The sequence below is a fragment of the Gavialis gangeticus genome, unplaced genomic scaffold (assembly GCF_001723915.1).
Source record: "Gavialis gangeticus isolate Ggan-Ray unplaced genomic scaffold, GavGan_comp1, whole genome shotgun sequence".
In the NCBI taxonomy this organism is placed as follows: Eukaryota; Metazoa; Chordata; order Crocodylia; family Gavialidae; genus Gavialis; species Gavialis gangeticus.
In genome coordinates, this window is record NW_017729025.1 from 84,645,961 (window position 1) to 84,664,461 (window position 18,501).

General features: G+C 42.9%; 1 protein-coding gene across 1 annotated transcript in view; it reads right to left on the reverse strand.

The window, feature by feature from the left end:
- Window positions 1-18,501, reverse strand: part of LOC109298785 (cytosolic phospholipase A2 epsilon-like) — a 70,080-nt gene that overhangs the window by 30,056 nt on the left and 21,523 nt on the right. The window contains exons 4-12 of the mRNA XM_019519063.1: window positions 17,396-17,532; window positions 16,004-16,132; window positions 15,008-15,048; window positions 13,217-13,259; window positions 12,189-12,252; window positions 9,901-10,070; window positions 9,418-9,513; window positions 7,472-7,509; window positions 5,891-6,026 (exon numbers count right to left, since the gene is read on the reverse strand). Of these exons, the coding sequence (XP_019374608.1) occupies window positions 5,891-6,026; window positions 7,472-7,509; window positions 9,418-9,513; window positions 9,901-10,070; window positions 12,189-12,252; window positions 13,217-13,259; window positions 15,008-15,048; window positions 16,004-16,132; window positions 17,396-17,532 (854 nt within the window). The remainder of the gene's footprint in view (window positions 1-5,890; window positions 6,027-7,471; window positions 7,510-9,417; window positions 9,514-9,900; window positions 10,071-12,188; window positions 12,253-13,216; window positions 13,260-15,007; window positions 15,049-16,003; window positions 16,133-17,395; window positions 17,533-18,501) is intronic.

Consider the following 18,501-nt stretch of genomic DNA (forward strand, 5'->3'; position numbering starts at 1 on the left):
ACAGAAAGGCCTTATGGAAGATCTTGATGTGATCTGGATGCCCGCCAAAATTTGTTACCATTAACAGACTCCTTCATGATGACATGACAGCAACTATCCTAAGCAATGGCTTGGAAATAGACCCCTTCACCATTAGAACTAGAGTCAAGCAGGGAGATGTGATTGCATGAACACTGTTTTCCATCTTTATTACAGCTATTGCACACTTCATTGTCGACAGACTTCCATCTGGAGTCAGCATCCAATATTGTATGTGCAGGAATCTCTTTAATATCAATCGGTTACATTCCAAATCCAAGATAACTGACACCGCCATTACTGATCTTCAGTACACTGAAGTTTGTCTTGTTTGCCCACTCAGTTAAAGAGCTCCAAGTCACTCTTGGTTGCTTTTGTGAAGTGTATGAAATACTTGGACTCATTGTCATCTTCACAAAAACTAAGATACTTTAACAACTCACCCTGAAGACAACCATTTGCCCACACAGTACAATTAGAGCCAATTCTTGGAAACTGTTGAGCATTTCCCCTATCTAGATATCATAGAGAAGTAGGGAAGGAAGGGACCCCCACAGGTTATCTAGCCCAGCTCCCTGCCTCAGGCAGGATCATCCCTATCCAAACCATCCCATACAAACCATAATCTAAACTCTAGACAAGTCTGCTGTCAACCCTGACACAACACAGACCTAACCCCTGACCTGCCATTGGTAAAGCAGGGGAACCACAGCAGCCAACGTCTTTCTTCTATGAAATGTTGTCAATATATGCTTAAAAAATCCTGGGTAGAGAGCCATGCCCACTCTACAGAGGAAAGCAAAAACCGCCACAGTCCATACCAATCTGACTGCAAAGTAAAATCTTTTCCTGATTCCAAATATGGCAATCGATCTGGCCTTGACCTAGGGCAAGACCCCCTAGCCAGGAACCTCCCAGCAGGAGCACTGGCACACCTTATTTGAAGTCTCCAGCCTTGGCTGTAGCCAGCACCCAATGCATCTGAGGAAGGCTTAAAAAAAACTCTGACACATGTAGCAGGAAAAGCAAAAGAGGGCAACCAGCAAAGCCCAGAAGCCTGGGAAATACCCATAATAGAACATAGGCAAAACTATGCCTAGATCATCCTTGACTAGTGGCTGCCCGACCTCTTGTTGAATACCTCCAGTGATGGAGAGTCCACAACTTCCTTAGGCAGTCTATTCCACTACCTTGCTGTTGTAATAGTGAAGAATTTTTTTCTGGATATCCAATGTAAACTTACTTTTCTGCAACTACAAGCCATTGGTCCACAAGAGAGAACAGGTGCTTTCCCTCTTCTTTATATGGCCGCCCTTCAATTATTTGAAGACTGATACCATGTCTTCTCTGAAGCACCTTTTCCACAAACTGAACGTGCCTAGCTCCTTTACCTTCTCCTCATATGGCTTGGCTTCCAAGCCCTTTATCATTTTTATCATATTGCCCATCTCTGGACCCTGTCTACTTGCCCACATGCTCTTTAAAATGTGGAGCCCAGAACTGCATACAGCACTGCAGATGAGCCTAACCAGTGCTGCGTAGGGAGGCACTATCACGTCCTGTGTCTGGTGCCTAACTGCACCTAAATGATGCATCCCAAAGACGTATTTGCCTTTTGTGCAGCTGCATCACACTGCAGACTCATATTGAGTCTGTGATCTTTGAAGACTCCGAAGTCCTTTTCCATAGACCTGCCATCGAGCCAGGTGTCATTCATTTTATATCTGTGTTTTTGATTATTCCTCCTGAGGTGTAGCACCTTGCATTTGTCCACATTGAATTTCATCCTGTTAGCTCTAGCCCAACTTTCCTGTGTGTTGATATCCTTCTGAATGCACTCACATCCTCCAGTGTGTTTACAATCCTTCCCAGTTTCATGATGTCTGCAAACTTGCTCAGGAAGCTCTCTCTTAAATTCAGCATCCAAATTCTTAAAAAAAAACACATTTAACAGCACCAAGCCCAGGACAGACCTCTGTGGAACTCCACTTGAAACCTCCTGCCACTTTGACATAGATCTGTTAATCATTGTCCTTTGCCTCTGGCTATCGAGCCAGTTATCTATGCACCTTGTAGTAGTTTTACCTAGTCCACATTTCTCCAATTTGTTTATAAGAAGCTCATGTGGGACCTTGTCAGAATACTTTCTGATGGTGAGATACACTATAACCACAGCATTCCCTTCATCCACCCAAGTAGTTATTTTGTCAAAGAAGCATATAAAGTTTGTTTGACACAGTTTGTTTTTTATATATCCATTCTGGCTGCTTGCGACCACCCTTTTCTCCTCCAGATGCTTGCAAGTGGCCTTCCAGTAACATCCCAGGTATTCATATGAGGTTAACTGGCCTGTAGTTCCCTAGGGACCTTTTTGCCTTTTATGAAGAGGGGCAATATGCTGGACCTTTTCCAGTCCTCTGGTATCTGGCCTGTCTCCCACGACTTCATGAAGATCATTGCCAAGGGCTCTAAGGTCCTCTACCAGTTTCTTCAGGACCCTGGGATAAAGCTCATCTGGCCCTTTTGACTTGAATTCAGACCCAACAAAAGCTCTCTAACCATCTCTTTTGTTATTTCCTCCCTCGCATTGCCTGCTTCCTTATCCAGGTAATTCTTATTAAGTGTCTAGCTTCAGCTTATTTATTTTGTGAAGAGTACTGCAAACTAGCTGTTGAGTAGATCTGCCGGCTTTGCATCTTCAATTGAGTGCCCCCTGGCTTGTTAACAGATGATTCCCAGCTTCCTTGGTCCTTTTTTTCTTACTAACTTACTTATAGAACTTCTTGCTGTTGTTCTTAACCTCCTTTGCCAGGTGCAGCTCATTATTTATCTTTGCCTTCCTGATTTTGTCCCTGCAGGCTCTTGCTATTTCCTGGTATACTTTCTCGGTGACCTGCCCATTTTTACACTGACTGTGTGATTTCCTTTTTCCTTTGAGGCATTTTAGAAGCTCCTTGTGCAACCACATTGATCTTTTGCCATTTTTCTTGTGCTTCCATCATGTCAGGACAGTTTCTTGTTAAGCTTCCAATACTGTGCCCTTTAGTTGCTCCCAGCCCTCCTTGGTGCCTTTATTCTTTAGTCTATCCTTCCATGACACCAGGCCTATTAACTCGAGTTGAATGAAATCCAGATTTGTTTTTTTCCTCCTGAACCAGGTACATACAAGTAACACTACCCCCCACCCCACTTTTCTTCCAACTCTGTTCTTCCAAAACAGTGTGTAACCTTTAATGCTGTCCCACCAGGTTTCTGTGGTATCAGTCAGATCATAGATCTTTCTTAGGCTGCAGCTTCTACCTCATCTTATTTATTCCCCATACTTCTCACATTTGTATACGTGCATCAGACATATTTTGCATTTTCCTTCCCTTTTTGTACCAAATGTTGCAGTTCTGTCGCTCTCTGGCCCTTTCCCAGAGTTAAATTACTTCTTTGAGTCTTTTCTTCTCCAGACGGTATGTTCTGTCACTGGTGAGTTTATCTCACTATCCAAAGGACTAGGGCTGTGAGAAGCTTTGGGTGGTGATTCCATTTGGAGGAGATTTGACCTGATTCAGTGGCCGAATCTCTGAATCCAAATTGAATCAAGGGACCAATTTCAAGGTCCAAATTTATTCAAAGCTCTCCAAATCTTCAAAAAAGATTTGGAGAGCTTTGGTGATTCAGGCAGTCCCCGGTGGCTGCAGCAGGGAGCTGCAGCTGGACTCTGAGCTGTTAAGTACTAGGGGTGGGGGAGGTGGGGCTGGGGGGTGGGAGAGGACCTACCCCTTCCTGCTAGAACTATTTGCCACGTCTTCAATTAAACATGAAGATCTTGAATTCACCTCCTTAGTCATCTATGGACTCATCAATTACTTCCCTATTTATTGGAAGACTTTCATCCTCACATCAAGGGACTACCACTGCCACTGTTGATTTTTGAATATGGCTGGCTAAGAAGATAATTTGGCTGCTTGGAAATGTTAAAAAAATCCCTCAAAAACTGTGCTTTACTGGAAGAAGCAGTGTGTTACTTTGACTTGGCTTTGTAGCATCTGAATAGATCGGGTGCTTCAGCAGGGCTTTTTGATGCTTTTATCTAAAGCTGATTCAGTAAGGTATTACATAAAAGCACCAAAAAAGTCCCACTAAAGCACTCAGTCTATACAGACATTGGGTGAGCTGGGTTCAGTTAACGTGATGCCTCTTCTGGGCATGCACTGGGCTTGGCATGGGAGTTTGTCAAGTTTAAAGTAAAGCATCACTTTTTTTTTTAACATCTGCAAGCAGCCTTTATCTTTATAAAAGCCTTTGCCATAATTCTGAGTCCAGAAAGCTACATTATATTGGTAATTAATATAACTCACTAGTCAAAGATCTTTTCAGTAGGAACTGTATATATCAATAAAATTAGACCAGATGATTTTATGAATACTGTCTGTAACTAGTCATTTTTTTCCTAAGAAGGAAAATCACTTAATTCTTCATTTTAAAGTATTCTGACCAGAGATGATGAAAGCAGGGTGCATCTACTCAGGGAACTAATGAGCACGATCCCCTGGGAAGTCAGTCTGTATGGGAGAGGAGTCCAGAAGAGCTGGCTGTACTTTAAAGAAGCTTTACTGAGAGTTCAGGAACAAACCATCCTAATGTGCAGGAAGAATAGTAAGCATTGCAGAAGACCAGTTTGACTTAGCAGGGAGCTCTTTAATAAACTAAATCACAAAATGGAAGCTTATAAGAAATTTCCACTAGGACAAACAACTAGGAAGGAGTATAAGAGCATTGCTTGGGCATGCATGGATAAAGTCAAGGTCAAAGCACAATTGGAGTTCCAGTTAGCAAGGGATGTGAAGGGTAAAAAGAAGGGTTTCTACAAGTATGTCAGTAACAAGAGGAGAATCAGGGAAAGTGTGGGTCCCTTACTGAATGGGGGAAGCAACCTACTGACAGAGGATGCAGAAAAGGCTGAAGTACTCAGTGCTTTTTCCACCTCAGACTTCACAGGCAAGGTCAGCCCCCACAGTACCTGGCAACACAGTTTGGGAAGGAGGTGAGCAGCCAACACTGGCAAAAGAACAGGTTACAGACTATTTAGAAAAGCTGGACATATACAAATCCATGGGGCCAGACAGGATGCACCTGAGGGTGTTGAGGGAGTTGGCTGACGTGGTTGCAAAGCTGCTGGCCATCATGTTTGAACACTCATGGCAATCAGGAGAGGTTCCAGATGATTGGAAAAAGGCAAATATAGTGCCCATATTTAAGACAGGAAAAAAGGAGGATCCAGAGAACTACTCCTGCCTCATCTCAGTCCCTGGAAAAATTATGGAGCAGATTGTGGCAGGGCACTTGATGTTCCTGCCACTTTAAGAGGTGAAGCAGTCTGCTGAGCCACTGGCAGGGGGGTCAGGCCTAATTAGAGAGTCAGCTGACCCAGGGGCTGGTGAGACTAGGTCTGATCAAGGGAGTCACCTGAATGTCAGGGAGACACCTGATTGGATGAGGGCTGGGCTTAGACAGGTATCAGCTCAGACCTTCAGAGTAGGGCAGGCAGTAACATCTTGGGAGGTGGTGGAGGAACATCATCCAGCGCAAAGACTGCAGCTCCTGAATGCCAGCATGGAGAATAACATCTGCAACATCTGGAAGTTTGGGTAGGATGGAGGAGGTTCCTGGGAACCCAGTGTAGGGTCCAGAGACCTGAGAAGGGGGCTGAGTGCCTGGGCCTAGTCAGAGGCCAGGCCAGCCTGGAACAAGAGAAGCTGTGTGGACAGGAGCCTAGAGAAAGGCCAAGCTAGCCCAGATAGTAAAGGTCTGAAAGTCTTTGGGTCTATTTGAGGGGCTGAGTGTTTGAAAGAAGTAGTGGGAAGGATTCTGTCACACCTACCTCATCATCTTGTAGGTCCTCCTCTAGCTGGAGAACCTTTTTCAGAGCAGCTGCCACCACCTTTTTCCTTTTGCATAGGAAATCCTTCTCCTGTGTACACAGGTCAAACCCTAAGCGCACATCTAGGTTTTCCTGGCTGGAAAAAGAGGATTTGTACATTATGACTTGTAGTCAGTGTTATGACTACAATGTTAAGATACCTCACAGAGTTAAATTAATAAACTCTATACACTTCATAAATAGGCAAGCCAATATTATCATGCCTATGTAGACAAACTGACATGAGATAAGAAACAGATAGAGTGCAATTAGGGGACACATCCTTTAATATTTTATTTTGTTACCAAAACTACTACCACCAGTGTCTGCTTGGAATGACCTTAAGACTTTTTATTATTTAAAGTTAGATATAGCTGAAGTAACCAAATTGCTAAACTCCAAGTGCAAAATTTAGATACTGAAGTCCAAATTTTCAAAAGCTCCTTCTTAATTGCATCTTCAGAATTTGTTCAAGCTTCATTTTACTGCATTTTTAATATATAGTTTAATGCATTGTGGTCTTGGTTTACAAAGAGGAAAAGAGTGATCTAACCTAATCAGATAAGTCCAGATTTACATAAGGCCAGCTAACTAAAAACTGAAATATCTGCAGGTACCTTAATTTCAAGTTGTGGGTATTATATAGGGATTTGATGTTCTGCTTTGTTCTTCTATGCTTTTTCTTTGTGCTAGGGTAGAACTACATTTCTGGAGAATACAGTGCTATATTGTCTACCTTGCAAAAGTTAAGTATAGACAGGTATTTTCAAAGTTACCTAGGAGATGCAACTACCCATTTCCCATAAATTTTAATCAGAATTAAGAACTGCCTATGCAAGTAGAACGACACTGTGCCATATTATAATCTCTAAGAGACAAACATGTTCCCTTCATGTCATAAATCTTGGTTTAATAGAAAAACATATGGTGATAAAATTTAGGATTTATTTCCAACATAAACTTTGTTTATGATTTTGACACTAGAAAGAGTCTACTGGTCAAATTATGTGCTAACTGCAACTACATGTCCTAATACACAAGTGCTGTATATAATTTCTTCATTTAATTGAAAGTTTGGTTGAATGTTTTTCTCCTCAAACTTTTCAGTAAAACTGATGACTATACTGAGAATAAGCATAGGGAATTATAAGCACTGAAGTAGGATTTTAAAATTAACCTTCTTGTTAAGCATAACACTAACCCTAAAACATTGATAATTTAGTACTAAAGCATCACTACCAATGACAGAATTTCAATATTACAAGCTTTCACAGCAGGTGGAAGGCAGGGAAGCACTGTATATTCATACCCTGAGAACATACCTCAGGAGAATATTTTCCACATGTTACCTAAACTGGATACTTGCATATCACAATTATTAACAGTATTTTATTATACAGTCTCATTCAGATACCAATAAACAGCATCAATTTATGACATAAGCACCTTTTTCCTCTTGAACTAAGATCAAAAGATGGCTGCTAAATATCAGAATAAAAGGAACACAGAACGAAACATTTAAATAAATGTAAGATATCTTACCAGTTCTTTGCTGTTAAGTGTACATCAAATTTTCCATGCTGAAAATAAGAAACAGAAATATCATAAATGCTGAGGCTTTCCTTCCTCCCCACCCTAGAATAACATTTCCCTGATTGCAGCGCTTATCACAGGGACCTACCAAAATTGCAATTTTGCATTTTTCATGTAAAATCCAAAATCAAGCAATTTCTGCAAAAAACCAGTGGGCTCTGCAATTTTGGCAGCCTTGCTGGACCAAAAAAACTTACTGGCAAGCAGAGAAAAGGGCAGGAATCCCTACAGTCTTGGAGCATGGGAAGAGGAAAAAAGGCTGGTGAGAGGGAGCAGATGAGAGGCTGCCCCTTTCCTGCCATGCACCCTGAGGTGCACTTGCACCTGCTGCTGGCAACAAGCTGGGCTGGGTCTCTGTGGACCCCAGTGCAGCTGCTTGCACCCTCCTCACCACCTGCCACAGCCAGTCTGGGGTCTGGGTAGGCCTGTACCACCAGCCACAGAGCATGGGCTGCTTGCAGTGGGCAGAAGGGTAGCTGCAAGAAGCTGCACCAGGGTCCATGGAGCCCTGGCCCAGTTCATTGTTGGCAGAGGGTTCACATGCACCTTGGGGCAAGTGGTGGGGAAGGGGCTGGGGCTATGGTGCCACTAGCCCCTTCTCTCCTGTCCACCCTGACTCATTGTCGGTGGTAGGTGCACATGCACTTTGGGGCAGACTGTGAGCAAGGGGCTGGGGCTGTATTGCCCCCAACCCCTTCTCTGCTGTCTGCCCTGAGGGACATATGAACCTGCCACTGGTCATGAGCCAAGCCAGGGCTCCACAGACCCTGGTGCAGCTGTTTGCAGCCTCCCCGCCACCTGCTGTGAGCATCCTTGGCACCGTGGCCAGTGGCAGGGGCCTTCCCAGAGCGTGGGCTGGCTGTGGTGTGCCAAGTAAAATGGCTTCATGTACCACATTCTGACCTGTGTGCTGAGGTTTGCCAACCCCGGTTTAGAATTTAACTGAATGCTTAGATTGGTTCATAATGAGTGAATTAAGCCTGGTGAAGCCATTATTCAGAGTAATTAAGCCATGGTTTCAGGCCATTTGCCAATCTGCAGAGAGAGGTGGGATTGTGGGGGCCTCTCACCGATCAGAAGTGTGGGGTAGCCCCACTGTGATAAGCCTGCAAAAATGCCGGCTGGCCCCATGATCTGCCCACAAAATTGGCTGCCTGCCTTCTCATTTTGAGTAAACCCCTACTTATTACGTCCACAATATGGCAACTATCTGTATGATATAGATGGTTTAATGAACCTCTGGAGAATATTCATCTGTATTTCAGTGGTTCCTAATTTTTCAGGCAGGGGCACCTACCCTCTATGTTAAGCTGATGGCTTTACATAACAACTGCCTCCTCTTACTGCTTCAAGAGTTGGGTCTAGAGAAGCTCAAGCACCATTACAGCTTATGGAATACACAAATAGACATTGTATGGGCAGCCGTAGTGATGCATGTCCTAATGAAAAGACTCAAATATAAGCTATAGACTGGAGCCTAGAATACCAGAAATAACAGCTTTGAGTATCAGACCCAGTGCAGAAACATGATGTAAACTGAAACTTTAGCTTGTTATCTTGACATGGTAACAAAACAGCCCATATTTTTACTAAACTTTAGGTTTTCCAAGAACCTTGAACTATGAAATTCTTTTTCTGTTCCAGGAACTCTCTCTTGTGTATAGCTGAATCTAATATTCCTAGTGTGTGAATAGCATCTTCGACTCTTTTCAGCCTTTTTATGCCCAATACCCAGCTGTTTCCTAATCCTTTCTAAAACTAGGAAGACATATATGTTCTTTTTCTTACTTCCTTAGCAGAAAGGATCATTTGTGGTGCTGATTTTGTTCCTGTCAATGGAACAGCAATAATTGAAATGCAGTTCAATATTATTCTGAATAGCTGACAACACTTACCTCACCTACTATTTTCTGGTCAAAGGGAAGCAAATTTAGAGGCAGGTTCATAACTCCAGTGGTTTTCATTCTCACTCCTCTTGACATGCAACAACACTGAAAAACACCCAAAAGAATTACTTCCTTATCGCCTTACCCTACAAAATGAAGATTCACATTTCTGTTTGTGTTAGAATCATAGAATTATAGAATTATAGAAAATTAGGGTTGGAAGGGTCCTTAGGAGGTCATCTAGTCCAACCCCCCGCTCAAAGCAAAACTATCCCCATTTAGTCCATTCCAGCCAGGGCTTTGTCGAGCCAGGCCTTCAGGAGATGGAGATTCCATCACCTCTCTAGGTAACCCACTCCAGTGGTTCACCACTCTCCTAGTGAGGAGAGTTTTTCTTAATATCCAACCTAAACTTCCCTTGCTGCAACTTGAGACCATTGCTCTTTGTTCTGCCACCACTGAGAACAGAGAAATTGTCCCAAGGTAACGTACAAGATCGGCAGATTTCTTCTTCTTTGAGAATGTAATGTCCAGTTGTGGTTGTTTATGCTTGGCATAGTGGAATTTAACAGCATCTGTGAGGTGACAGCAGTAATCCGAGCTCAGAGGAAGAGTCTGAGTTTCTTCAAAAGATCCCTGAACTGTAAGTTTGAAGCTGTGCCCTAAAGGGAGGAAATAAAATGTACAAAATAAAATTTTACCACTACTTGTAAAAAGTTAAAGACCTGATTCCACTGAGAATTCCCGATAGGAACCCTAGGTATACAGATGTTTACACAATTTCTCTCAGACCAAAGTTGACAGTTCCTGGAGAAGATCAACCCAACTCCAATCAGATACAAGTTCTGCCAGGAGAATGAAAACTGTACACTTACTTAACTTTCAGACAGAAGCTGCAGAGCCATCCTCCAGTATCCCTGAGTGCATTGCTATCTTCCTGACCCCAGCTCCAGGGAGGTAGGCTGTGTCTCAGGTTGGACTCTGCTACACCAACTGATCATGAAGCAAACCCCTCCCCTTGACTGCCTTGGGACCAGGAAGTTTTTCACCAGCCCTGCGCTGTACTCTAGGGCTACAGGGAGACACAGGGTGTTGGGACAGCTGTGTCCCCTGCACATGAACCAGACCCCCAGACTGCTACACCCTCATACCCTTGAGAACCAGACCCCCACACCATTGCTATTTCAACATAGGCTGCTGGAATAGAAATCAACATGCCTGCAACTGACAAGACAACAAACTCACTCTGGGTCTCTTCTCCCAAAGCCTTACAGCGGAGAGATCAGCCAGGGGAACCCTGCAGAGCACTCTGGAATGCATGTACAGGGACCCTGGATGTGGGCTGCTGGAAGAGCAGGCTGTCTGTGCAGCATCCATCCAGCCCCTCTATAATTTGTACAGTGCTTTCCTGTAGGTTTTCTTACCAGGGGTACAAGCTGCAAGAATTCTTGTGGTCTACTGGAACACTTGTATGAACCCACAGGCTAAAGGTAATTTAATATAATAATAAAACAAACACTATTCTTTACAATAATTCTATGGGCAGTAAGTCTGACTGTATTCATTTTCTCAGGTAAAAGTGCTGGATACCAGTGGCGGCATTCAAGGGTATTTCTCTAAGCCTGTCAGTTAGTACAGTCTCAGACATAATGTTACCGTAAAGTAGTATGGTTTTTATAACCAAGTATAGAAACAGTTAATAAAGCTACAGGTTCCCCTCGATTTATGTGGTACATGTGTTCCCGGAGAACAGCGCATAAATCGAATTTGCATAAAGCAGACCCATTTTACAATGTAACAAATAAGGATAGATTCCCACGGGGGTGAGGGAGGGAGTGAGGCTGGGACCAGGGAAGGGGTGGGGGAGGGGTGCCACTCTTGGGGATGCACAAGGTAGCAAAGCAGAGGGAACAGAGTGGCACTCACCCCAACCCCAGCTGCAGCAGCCCTGGGAGAGGCCGGCGCCAGCCGCCTGCAGCTGCTGGGCTGCACCATGGTCCACCTGTCCTCTTGTGCCTGGGCTCTGCCTGTGTCCACTCACCTCTGCTCCTGGGCTGCGCCATGCCTTGGTGCAAGAAGCTGGTGTTGGCTGCTCCTGGGACTGCTCCAGCATGTGCTGGGGTGAGTACGAACAAGCAGAGCCCTGGGTGGTGCGGGGCACTCACCCTCCTGTGCTGGAGCAGCCCCGGGAGAAGCCAACAGCAGCTGCCTGTACCAGGGCACGTTGCAGCGCAGGAGCAGAGGTGAGTGGGGACAGGTAAAGCACGGTGCAGCCCAGCGGCTGCAGGCTGCTGGTGCTGGCCACTCCCGGGCCACTGTGTCCCTGGGGGTCTGCGCCATGCCCTGCATCGCCCAGGGCTCCACTTGTCCACATTCACCCCAGCCCATACTGGAGTGGCCCCAGGAGCAGCTGACACCAGTTGCCTGCTCCAGGACATGGCACAGCCCAGGAGCAGAGGTGAGTGGAGACAGGCAGAGTCCAGGCATGGGGGGACAGGTGGAGCACAGTGCAGCCCAGCTGCTGCAGGCAGCTGGTGCTGGCCACTCCTGGGGACACTCCAGTCGGGGTTGGGGTGAGTGGAGCCATGGCCCTTTCCCCTCTCCCCAGACTTACCTGCTTGGGCAACGAATTATAGGTCTAAATATGCTCATTGCATAAGAGGGAATTCGCATATAAAGAACCCACATAAATCATGGGAAACCTGTATTAACATAGAAGATGTCTTTTCTAATCACAGTTACAAAAGCTGCAAGTACTCATAACCAGTTACTAAACTTACTTGTGCAATATTTCTTCTTTTTCCTCCTATCCATCTGAACTTCTAAGCAGGCAAGCTCACGGGACTGTAAGACAGGATCAATACAGAGATTGCTACAGAGCTGGATATAACTTTTATCCCACTATCTTGCCATTAGGACTGGCAAATATTGTAAATGCTGTTGCAAGCAGCAGGCATGATCCCTAGGGCTAAGCATCTTATATTCTTCTACAATTACTTCTCTGGCAGACTAAGTGATATGAGTGTGCACTTAAGAGTCATACTTAAACCTCATATGAAAGGAGGGTAGCTTGTAACATAACAACTTAAGTATGGATGTGATAAAAAGGAGACAATGATAGCGTTCTTCAAGCTCTTACATATAGCTTTCTCAAAAGAGGAAAAGATATTGTAAGAACAGGTGTCATTGGAAAAGATTAATTATATATCCACAGTGATAGCGAAAATCAACTTCAGAGCCAACTTCAGAGCCACTGTCCAACCATTTTAACTGAAATCTCCCTCCCCTCCCTGACCTTCAGTTTTCAGCCTGAGTCTGGAAGTGCTGCTACTCTTTAGGGCCTTAAGTTGCATTTTATCCTAGCCTTCCTTTCCTTCACTGTGCTTGAAACTCACCCAGGTAATACAGGCTGCAAATACAGGAAGGCCACCATCAGCAATCCTTGACTAATGGCTCTTCTGTACCCTACTTCCTTTCTCTACTGCCAATAATTAATGTTAAGCACAGAAGGAGAGACGGGTAATGGGTAGAATGAGAGGAAACAGGAGGGACAATCTGTAGCAGCCACAAGGTAGAGGTAGGCAGAGAGGAGATCTCTTGTGATTTTGGCTGGCTGGGTAACCATCAGGACTAACCATAAATAGCAGTATAAATATATTCAGAAGAGTCCACAAACTACTCCAGCATCACCCTCTGCCTCAGGATGAGACAGAACATGGAAAGTCAGCTCACTGATTTTCTAGTCCCAGCACTATTATACACATTACTGTGTAGCATTGGAAAAAATAAAAAAAAAAATAAAACTCACCACTATTACTCCATTAGTGATGATGTTTTCAGGAGGACCTAGACTAGATAAACATGAAACATATGCATTCAGAACTGGTATAAACTAAATGCTAACTTCAAGCAGACAGCAGAGCCATGCTGACACTGCCTCCATAGTGACCTCAGGAGTGCAAACAAGAAGCCTCCCTCCCAGAAACAGCTCATTCCCACTCCGAAATCATTCCCACTCCGAAATTAGACAGTGTACCTGGGTCCGTGAAGACTTGTACATGTGCCCACAACCTTTCACAAGCTCTCTGTCCTGGGTGTGCTTCTTGGCATGAGTTCTGGGTCATATTAGTACTATGTACACATGTTCAAATGATTTGGAGAATTCTCCCAGATTTCTTTTTCTGGTAGAAAAACTTACCTGGAGACCCCTGAACAGACATTCAAATGATGAGATGCTGCACAGCTGGGGGCCCCCTATGTACATATGCTCTGCAAGCTCTGCAGTCTTTCTGGTGACAGATGACATCAGTGCACAGGGATGCCCTGACTGGCTAACCTAGATTTCCTTGCAGGTTGTGTCTCCCTGCAGCACAGTGAGGGGATTGTGAAGGGAATTCCTGCTCAGCTGGAGCAGAAGAGTCCAGGCCAAGTGATACACTGTGAGTGCATCTACACATGACACCACATCACCATAGCAATGCACTACAGTGACGTAGCATCCATGGGGATCTACACATGACCAGCAGCTACTTCACTGTAGTGATGCACTCCCCTGTTATAGCATGCTGCTATGGCAAATTAGCTGTTAAAAATAATCGTGTGCAATGTGCACAGTGCAGTACAGGCTGTTACTAAATCATGGTGCAGTAACATCACCATAGGAACATGTGTATTCATGCCCTGTTTCCCTGGATGTGTGTGTAAGTACAATCATGGGAGCAAAGAATGATGGGATGCTAGAGGACTGCTGTGGCTTCTCTCAGAAAATAAATGTACAGAAGTTCATTCTTCCAGAAGAGACTCTCCTGGGTGCCATTTAACTCTGACTGTTCCTGGGTTATTTTTCTCTTGGATCAGCCATTTTTGCCTTGGGAGAAAAATGAATGCCTGTACACTCGTGGTTTCTACTAGGAAAGCAGTGACTCTCCCAGGAGAAAATGAATGTCTGTATGTGGCTTAAACCAGCTCCATTTTCTAACTTCTGGGCTGTCATGCTCTAAGCAGTGCTTCCAAACTTGCCATAGAGACCGCAGAGATATAACCTAGGAGTGACAGGGTTTTTTCCCCTCTTAAGTGTTTTCTTAGTCATATTAATTTGGGTTGATCGTCAAAATGTGGCCCATTCTATCTAGGGGACCCACTGTCTACTTATCAGTAGAGATGCTTCAATAGCAGTAAAATGGATGGGAGGGGCTTATAACAGCCCTAATAGCATTTTGAGTGACACCACTTCAAAACCATGAATTAGCCTGGAGTACTTACTCCAGAAAAACAACAGACTTATAGAAATGAGTTTTGCCAGCCTCAGAATGGCAGCTGTGGGCTACTATGGGAGACCATAAATAACAAATCATCTTTAGGAAAAATATAGTGACACAAATTATTAATAAGAAACAATGCTGATATTTGCTGTGCTCTCACTCATTCTTTGTCATTCTCTTTTCCTTTAAATATTTGTTTCTAAATTTTTTTAAGGAAAGGAACGAATCTTGGGACAGGGATGTGGCTAGTAAAGAGTTAGCAGATGTACAAAACATTTCCCTCTACTGATTGACTAATCTCTGAATTGATATTTCTATAATACCTAAATTTTACTCACATGTCCTCCAACATGAATTCAACGTCCAACTGCTCCTTTCTCTGAAAACAAGGGGAGAAAATGCATGAAATTATAAAGCCAAAAAGGATAGCCTTACTAGGTGGCAGACTGGGACACAAGTAGCTTCTGCAAAGTATCTTAAATTTTTGTGAGACAAGTAGTGCTCTCCATGTTTTGATGCTTAACAGTATTCTGCTTTCCAGGTGTTGTTTTAATTAAATTTTCAGATATAGGCTATAAAAATCTCTGGATTAGGATGTTCAGGTCTGTAAAATGAGTTTATCTGCCCCTTTGTTAAACAAGGGGTCTTGTGTCCATTAATAAATATTGACCTTATACTTCACTATTACCAGATATGTGTTTTTTTCTTACCAGTACAGTGCAATTCCTGTTCCAAGAATCATAGACCCTACTCTCACCCTATTATCAGGGCAATAGCAACAACTTATAGTCTACTACCTTTAGACTTTATAGCATCTATCATGAGAAATTTTGGAAGCACTTCACTCAAATTATTTTACGTTCATAACATTTATTTTTCTATTGAATAGATGGTTTCACTATCCCAATTTACAGCAGGAAATGAAGTCACCAAGAGATTGACTTGCACAAGACTGCATGTAGAAATAAATTAGGCTGCAATATTGGCTAGGTCCCCTTCTACCAGTTCTACATTTCAACTTCAAAAAATAATTTTTGAATGACCTAATTGAGAGTGTCATCTCTTACAATTTTATCATTGATGATAAATCAGCAAAAATATCACACCCTTCCCAAACTCCTCTGAAAAAGTAGATTGAGATTGTGATCAAACAATTCAGTTCAATGTCAAGTGCAATTTTGGAGAGGCTTTCTTCTGTCATAGACTGACAGAAATCAATATGGATAGACCAGACCACTCATACCTTATGTTAAAAAAAAGCAACAGAAAAAAGTTTAGGAGGAAAAACAAACAAATTCTTTCCACTCAGTTCTTCTTGTCATACTAGTCCTCACCTGTGGATTTAACTGAAATGCAATAAAAACTGTTTCTCCAAGGGGAAGTTTAGCTATATCAAAGAGAACAATAATGTGATCATCATCTTGGTTAATATCTTCATCAAATATGGTCAGTTCCAAGATGTTCTAGGAAGAGAAATGAGAAAAATGTTGTTAATTTGTATACACCCAGGAAACAGGTTTGAGAAATAATTCACGTATGGTATGTGTTTATAAGAAAGTGAAATAAAAAAGAAAGTGATTAGAGAAAAACTGGCACACAGCAGAAGATGGAGAGAATAGGTGTTTAATCTTATTTTAAGAAGATATATGTTTACTTTTATAAATTAAAGTTGTAGTGGAAATTCATTTGTTTTGTCATTTTCACTTGCCAATATTTTCTGACAGATTTTCCATCTAGATAATGTGTTAATTTAATTTTAGATGTAATAAGTCTCATATTAAGCACTCACGAAGGTCACATTTCTAGGTTTTCTGTGAGTTTTACTGATCCATATACCTTCAAGGTTAACACAGAACTAATTGTACTGAATATGCATTTAAATATAATGTTCTTATTAGTACCAGTATTTAGTCTGGATAAACTGATTAATTTTGTTCAAACTTGGTTCTTATTCCTAGTCCTTTGCTTTCTCTATTATCCCATGCTACCTTTCAGTAAGATTTTGTTCCAAATATTTGTTGATTTTGACTTGTATTTCATCAGTTGCATGTGTTGCCATCCTATATCATCTCTCTTTTTTACCAGAGCATCTAAAATAAGTATACAAAAATGAAGCAGCCTTCAGGCATACTAAATGATCTCAGGAGTAGGTTAGAACAGTTAAAATGATCCCAAGAAGAGTTTTCAGTGCACTTTAAATGAAAAGATATTAGATGCAAACAGGGCGAAGTTACATGTTATACTTAGACCACACTAAATCTGAGAAATATTAAGAGGTGTTGAAGTTAAATTATGCTGTGAGTGATTGCATGTTGAGGGTTAATACCATTTCTTGCCTGTGTAACTCTAATTTGCCACTAGAGGGCATGACTAGGAGCCAGGGCACCTGGGATCTACCACTGCTCTGGGCAGGAGGTAGCTGGAAGCAGTGAATTCTGGGATGCTGGAGAACTGCAAATTGCTTGTTTTATCTCTGTTGAGCAGACTGAAGTTGCCCTAACATGAGCTAGGTAATATGGCCCTGAAGTGCCATAACTTTGAGACACTCAGAGGGCAAGTTAATGAGCTTTAACATGAGGATGTTTGCATTTTAAGTGTATTTAGTATGTTCTAAGAATAACAAGTAACTTCACTCTTAGAAAATCTGAAAGTCTTAGCCCTGCCTAGATTGGTGGGATCTGCCTATAGATGAGACTCAAGAGAAAGTTCTAGGTGTTTTTGTCTACCTTGACCTGACTCTGGATCCTGAAATAGAAGGTTTCATTCCAAACAGGATCTTTGCAGTTTGAGACAGCTTTAGTTCGTAACTTTTCAGATGAAGAAGAAGGCAACCAGAGGCTCACGTAGCAATCAGTTTTATTTACTGTAGAAGAAAAATACAGAATAATTTGTAAACCAGCAGTGTATCCCATGCAAAATTGATTAACTCAATAAGCTAGTTAATTTCATGCTAATATTCTAATATAATAAAGGGCTTAGTCCATCCGTCTATCTGTCCATAATGCTCTTGGAACACTCTGGTTACTGAAACAACCAATCAGAGTGCTCCAAGAGCATTATGGGCAGGATGTGGTGACGGTGGAGTGGCAAAGTGCCACCATGACAGCAGGGATGGAGGGGATGGAGTGGGGGGGGGTTAGCAAGCTTTCTCCCCTCCATCTCCACCCTCTCCCCCCGTCATTCTTGAAGGGCAATTTGGTAGTTTCCAACATAAACTGGCAAAAGAGAGAACAGGTAGGTGGTACAGTAGGAGAGACCACATTACAAAAGTTATCTTTCCCTCCTTTGTTCAGCAGTTGTGTAGCAAACTCATTGACTGTCTGAGGCAGCCTGATGAGAGTATGCCAACCACAGTAGATGGGGGAGTACAGCAGCATGTATAAGGGGCATGCAGGTATATCTCAAGAAAAAGGATGCTGATATCAAGAGCTGGGAGAAACTGGCTGCTAATTATCTCCAGTCGTGATGCAACCTCAACCAAGCAGCAGCCCATTTCAAGGTAAAACATCTTAACATAGAGGCAGAGAAGAGAGAGCAGAGGAAGGAAAAAAGTGGAATCCCAGCCTACAGCCTACTCTCTCCTGTGGAAAGTCCTGTAACTTCTGTAGACAGAACTGCAGCTCAAGGACTGGACTCTTAAGTCACCTCAAGATCCATCAATGAGCCATGGCAGAGATCATCCTTGAATCAGGGGATTGCTGATGACTAGCCACATCATTAAATCTCTTTTCCATGTTTTTCTTTGAGGCTTATTAAAAATGTTTTCAGAGCTTATATGTGTAGAACCTGGTGTTCCTTTGACATAAACAAGAATTTGCTTACTGGTTGGAAA